Here is a 5,475-nt window from a genome sequence, read left to right as displayed (position 1 = left end):
TTAATATATATTTTATATTAATATAATATATGCTGATTCAATATCGAAAACAGTTGTGTGGTTTAACATTTTTTTGTGGAAACAGTGACATTTTTTTTTCAGGCTTCTCTGATAAATGGGCATTTTGAAAGATCAGCATTTATTTGAAATATACATCTTTTCTAACTATTCAAATGTCTTAGCTGTCTCTTAATTTAAAGTTTGCTGAATATAAGTATTCATTGTGAAATGTATATAAATATAAACATATTTAAAATAAAATAAAATATATCATTTAAAGTTTAAATATAAATATGCATATACATAAAACTGCATATTTGAACATATAATTATATATTAATGGAATCTGTCATTCTCTAAATCTCTATATCTGTTGCTATCTTTAATATGAAACATGGTTTGTTTATATCATATGTCTTTTTAACTGTTATGTGTCTCATGGCCACCATAATAACATTGTAACGGCTGGAACAACGGCATAAAAACCACATACACATTTTGGACCCTGACTCTTTTTACTTTAGTCAAACTGGAACTGATGCTCAATGATGATGGATAGTACCCAGCAAGCAATAGCCGTCATTTCAACGTCTCGGTTAAGTATAGACCCGATATAGTCCGGCTATGTGTAACCCACTTCTAGCCCAAATAACCTTGAATTTGTTTTCATGTCGTTTTTTGGCAAAATAACTTGCGAAATATATGATATTCCATAATGTAAGCAAAGTCGACAGTGATTACAAGGTGTTTGGTTTCACTTTTTTAAATGTTATATACGTAGCCTGTGCATAGCCATGATTTAGCTCGTCGTCAGAGCGATAGTCAAACCTGATTCACTGTAGTTTCCCAACTCCTCCTCTGTCAGTCAGGATTCAGCCTTCTGATTCTCCTTTGAATCAGACTAATTCTAAAATGTGTACATAAAATTATTGAACTTTAACAATATCTGCAATACATTTATGTTAGTTCTGTTCTGTTTACCCTGGGGGGGTTATCGCTGCTCTCCCTGCTCTCATCCATGCTAGGCTGCATGGATGCGCAAGGAGTTCTTGCCCAGAACAGAACCATACCGCCAATCCAAACTGTATGCTAATTGTCAATCATCTTTGACGATAGTGGTCCTGACAGAAATAGACATATATTTGAACAAATGAATATTAATATTTAAACATCTAATTAAATATTAATGTAATAGAATTTGTCTTCTCAAAAACTCTAAATTTGTTAATACATGTCTGTTGCCATGTTTAATATAAAACATGGTTTGTTTATATTGCATGTCTTTTTAACTGTTATGTGGTCCATGGCCACCATCATAACATTGTGACGGCCCCTTGACTCTTTTCACTTTAGTCAAACCTTATACTGATGTGCAATGACTGATGGGTATTATCTACTTCCATGTGCAGTGATTTATCAATGCATAATTGTTTGCATTTACCATAGTTTTCCACCAACTGGATCTGATCTGCAAGTCATTATTGGGTTGTGACTTTGCAGAAGCATATGTGAAGATTTCATCAGATTTTCAGTGACTTTGAACGGATTTTTCACAGTCTGTCATTTCATTTAGGCATTTATTATGATAACAAACCGGTTGTGGCATGCTTCAGATTAATACTACACTTCCCTTCACGCCTCAGTTTGTTAATGCAGCAGCGCAGCACTTAACTTCCACAGATTACTGCGCAATAGCAAAACATATTCATCCTGACGAAAAAGCCCTGTTTGACAACTACTTTGATGGCCTTGCTGTGAAACTGACAGCTGGGGAAAGAAGGCAAGGCGGGACATTATTAGTCAGTGAGGCCATTGTCTGGGCATGTGCTGCAGAGACACTTGAGGTTGAGATTCGAGAACGCGACTGAGAGCTAAAACACTGCTTCTAATTAGCAGTAAAAATCCCGCTGTTGCCTCGGGCCTCGAGAAACTAATTAAGAGAGATTCACACCGATATGTCTTACAAAGCCACAAAATCATTCTTTTTATTTGGACAATGTGTACCTAATGACATAATGAGCTTTGAGCAGAACGCATTTCCTCTATAATCTTTTTTAACCATCACAATGCAGACGATTATTTCCTAACTTTGGCAACCGCTCGGCAGAATATGGAGGAAATTGCAGTAATAACAGCATTGCCCAATGGAAAAGAAAACAAAAACACATCCATCAAGTTTTCCGTCCAGTCGGGATACATTCCAAGGAACAGCAGTCTGGTCTTCCTGCCGTGCTTGGTGTGCGTTTGAAAACCTTTACAAGTGAATGAATCCAGATTCACTGTTCAAATACTTCTGAAATGTTAAACAGTGCAGCTGTGAGTCATACTTCATCTATGGTTAATGTCTCCTAAAGCAGCATCATGCTTTCACTTATAATACTGAGCGTAAGTCCTCCATTTAGCATGAGGTAAACGTGTCTCTTAAAAGTGTAATGCCAAAATCCACTCTGGCGTTGTGAGGAGTGAACTTAGCATTGAATTATGGTGAAGAACAATCCATTGGGTCTCTGTTGCTGTTGACTTCTGAACTAAAAGTGCATGGAAAAACTCCACTGTGTACAAAACATCCATGGCCTAACACCCACATGTACAAATCCATCCGCTGTGTCTGTGAGCACGCCAAGAGGTGTCACTTTGAAAAACGGTGGAAGCACAAAAGAAAAGATATATGTGAGTTTTAAAGTTCTCTGCGTTTTTCATCAGGTGTTTTCTTAACATTGGGCTCCTGCCTTCAGTTTCTTGTCCATGGTTTCTCCTCTTTTGGATCCAGTCCTGCGTCTGGGTTGAGAAATCTAGGGGACACAACAGTCATACTGCATTAGTTTAAAGACTTGTGAGATTCATCCAGTGAAATCTATTTTTTCAGCACACTGGAGGTTTTTTTATTATTAAAGGGGTCATATGATGCGATTTCAAGTTTTCCTTTCTCTTTGGAGTGTTACAAGCTGTTCGTGAATAGATAAGATCCCAAAAGTTGCAAAGACTAAAGTCTCAAACCCAAAGAGATATTCTTTATAAAAGTTAAGACTCTGCCACGCCCCCCTAAAACGCCTCGTTTAAACACGCCCCCACGTCTACGTCACCTATGTGGAAATATTTACATAATGCGCCCAAATGTGCACGCAAAGAAAGAAGGCGTGGTTTCAGTAACCGCAGTTAGTGTTGAAGCAGCCATGTCAGGGAGACGCTGTGTGTTTCTAGGCGAAAGCAAAAGCACTTTATTTGGCCTTCCGAAAGTAGATGCATTAAGATTATTTACAACAGAACAGCAATGCATTTTATGGACGACCGTTTCGTGAACCTAGGAGAGGAGGTAATTCTGACTTTGCTATGACAATATGGCGCTTCTGAATCAGCTACTGTTTTCTTATTAGTTTAAGTATTTGCTATTGACTGTTCAAATGCGGAATTTTGTGCATTATGTGTGTGTGTGTGTGTGCACGCGCGCGCACGCGTGTGTGTGAGAGAGAGAGAGAGAGACAGCGTCACATCACAGTAGAGTCAGCTGTCTTAACCGCAGCTTGTGTACTGCATCATTACTGTGTCTGTCACGCGACTCTGTTCCCCTTTCGGGCTCTGTCTTTACATTTATTTTGAAAGATGAAGCTCGCGATTATGGTAAGGGGCGTTACATTTCCGACGAGTGCTTGCAGTGTTCGGCCAATCACAATGCACTGGGTCAGCTGGCCAATCAGAGCAGACTGCGCTTGTAGGAAGGAGGGACTTTGTAGAAAACGAAGCGTTTGAGAGAGGCGGGGCATAGAGGACCTACAATAATGTACAGTATTTGAAAAATAATGTGTTTTTTGAACATTAAAGCATGTCAACATATTCTGTTACACCAAATACACAAAATAATGATCTTTAAAAAAAGCATCATATGACCCCTTTAAAAAATTTGAATACATTTTACTGACACTTTAAAAACACATGAATGAAAGAATCTAACAACTGGACTATAATAAAAACAAGTCTGACACTGGGTTTCACAGTTTTCACTCAGGAGACTTTTTTTAGCGCCTATGCACATGCACGGGTGCAAATTCACACATACAAACATACAAACTCAGGGACAGCGCATGCCAAGATGTTGGTCTGACAAGTCTGCCTCCTCCCATATCTCATCAAAAATCATCACAGTTGCATCTTCTGCTGTTTTGTTTGTTTTTGAAAAGATTTTTTGCGTTCTGTAATTATCCATTCAAATTCTTCCTTTTCATGCTTCCCAAAAGCTGCTGTGCTGTTTGCTGAGAGAAATCAGGACATTGCCATAATAAGCTGTATATTGTCGAAAAAGCGAAAATTGTCTACTGGCATGAGCATTTTGACTTATTTCTACGGTGCAAACAGTAACATGAAAACAGCTTGGTTTGATGTGTCGTGATGACACAGCCGGTTTAATAGGGTTAACTTTACATTTTTTAAATTAGGAGCACACTAAAACATAGAACCCTGTTATTGGTGCGTTCAAATAACCTTGTTTCTCGTTTAGGGTAATAAAGGTGCAGTAGCAATCCGCTTCCAATTTCACAACTCGGACATCTGTGTGGTGAACTCCCACCTCGCCGCACACACGGAAGAGTTTGAAAGACGCAATCAGGACTTCAAGGACATTTGCCGCAGGATGCAGTTCAGTCAGGATGACCTCACACTACCACCCCTCACCATCATGAAACACAAGTACGAGCTAAACACAACAGCCTGCTAATTTAACTAGAGACAAAAGTCTAATTTTCCCTGTTTAAAGCTTTCATCATCATGGTTCTCTCTTCATTTCCAGTGTTGTGTTGTGGCTGGGAGATCTAAACTACCGAATAAGTGACCTTGAAGTTGATCATGTGAAAGACTTGATAGCTAAAAAGGATTTTGAGAGCTTGTATAATCACGACCAGGTAAGACAGAACACAGCTGCGGTTTGTCTGGAGAGTGTTGAGTTAGATGGCAGTATAAATGACCGTGGATGTTCATGTGTTTCAGCTGAAACGGCAGATGGATGAGGAGGTTGTGTTTGGGGGCTTCACAGAGGGAGAGATTGATTTCCAACCAACATACAAATACGACACTGGCTCAGATCAGTGGGATACAAGGTCAGAAAACACCATCGCACACTATTTCCTCTGACACTTTTTCTATAAAATATATTCTCCACAACATAGTTGTTTTGTTGCCAGTCTGTGAAGTTTGATATAATATGGAAACATACTGCAATGTTCACAGTCATTCCAAAAAGACCATAGGAAACAATAACTGTTAACTTGGGCACATAATTAATTTTGTGCTATGCGTATAAATTAGGGGTGTAACGATTCACTCGTTTTCTCGATGCATCGATTACAAACCCTGACGATGCAATGCATCGATCTTGAAACATGGATTTTTGAATCGTGAATCGTTGATTTCGGACAGTAATCGATTTAAAACGCTAAGAATCGAATGAATCGCGATTTCTATAGCGATTCAATGCTTTCAAAATAT

The 5,475-nt window shown here is 38.7% G+C and overlaps 2 protein-coding genes across 2 annotated transcripts in view; one reads left to right on the top strand and one right to left on the bottom strand.

The window, feature by feature from the left end:
- The first annotated feature begins 2,110 nt into the window (after positions 1-2,110).
- Positions 2,111-5,121, top strand: LOC107746513 (type II inositol 1,4,5-trisphosphate 5-phosphatase-like). The gene is made up of 4 exons (XM_016560754.1): positions 2,111-2,236; positions 4,493-4,680; positions 4,781-4,892; positions 4,978-5,121. The coding sequence occupies exons 1-4, from the start codon at positions 2,111-2,113 to the stop codon at positions 5,119-5,121; spliced, it is 570 nt and encodes a 189-aa protein (XP_016416240.1).
- Positions 2,736-5,475, bottom strand: part of LOC107746504 (pleckstrin homology-like domain family A member 3) — a 5,188-nt gene continuing 2,448 nt past the window's right edge. The window contains exon 2 of the mRNA XM_016560743.1: positions 2,736-2,792. The gene's annotated coding sequence lies outside the window, so the exon portion shown is untranslated. The remainder of the gene's footprint in view (positions 2,793-5,475) is intronic.

Source organism: Sinocyclocheilus rhinocerous, unplaced genomic scaffold (assembly GCF_001515625.1).
Source record: "Sinocyclocheilus rhinocerous isolate Xijiao unplaced genomic scaffold, SAMN03320098_v1.1 scaffold980, whole genome shotgun sequence".
NCBI classification, from domain to species: domain Eukaryota; kingdom Metazoa; phylum Chordata; class Actinopteri; order Cypriniformes; family Cyprinidae; genus Sinocyclocheilus; species Sinocyclocheilus rhinocerous.
Note: the sequence above shows the minus strand (reverse complement) of the source record. Positions and strands in the feature narration are given on the sequence as shown.

What these genes read in the sequence shown, in the direction of transcription:
- LOC107746513 (XM_016560754.1), top strand. Translation starts at nt 2,111, where the DNA reads ATGGAGGAAATTGCAGTAATAACAGCATTGCCCAATGGAAAAGAAAAC. An exon ending in CTCACCATCATGAAACACAA is followed by an intron (nt 4,681 to 4,780) that starts GTACGAGCTAAA and finishes CTTCATTTCCAG; the next exon opens with TGTTGTGTTGTGGCTGGGAG. An exon ending in GCTTGTATAATCACGACCAG is followed by an intron (nt 4,893 to 4,977) that starts GTAAGACAGAAC and finishes CATGTGTTTCAG; the next exon opens with CTGAAACGGCAGATGGATGA.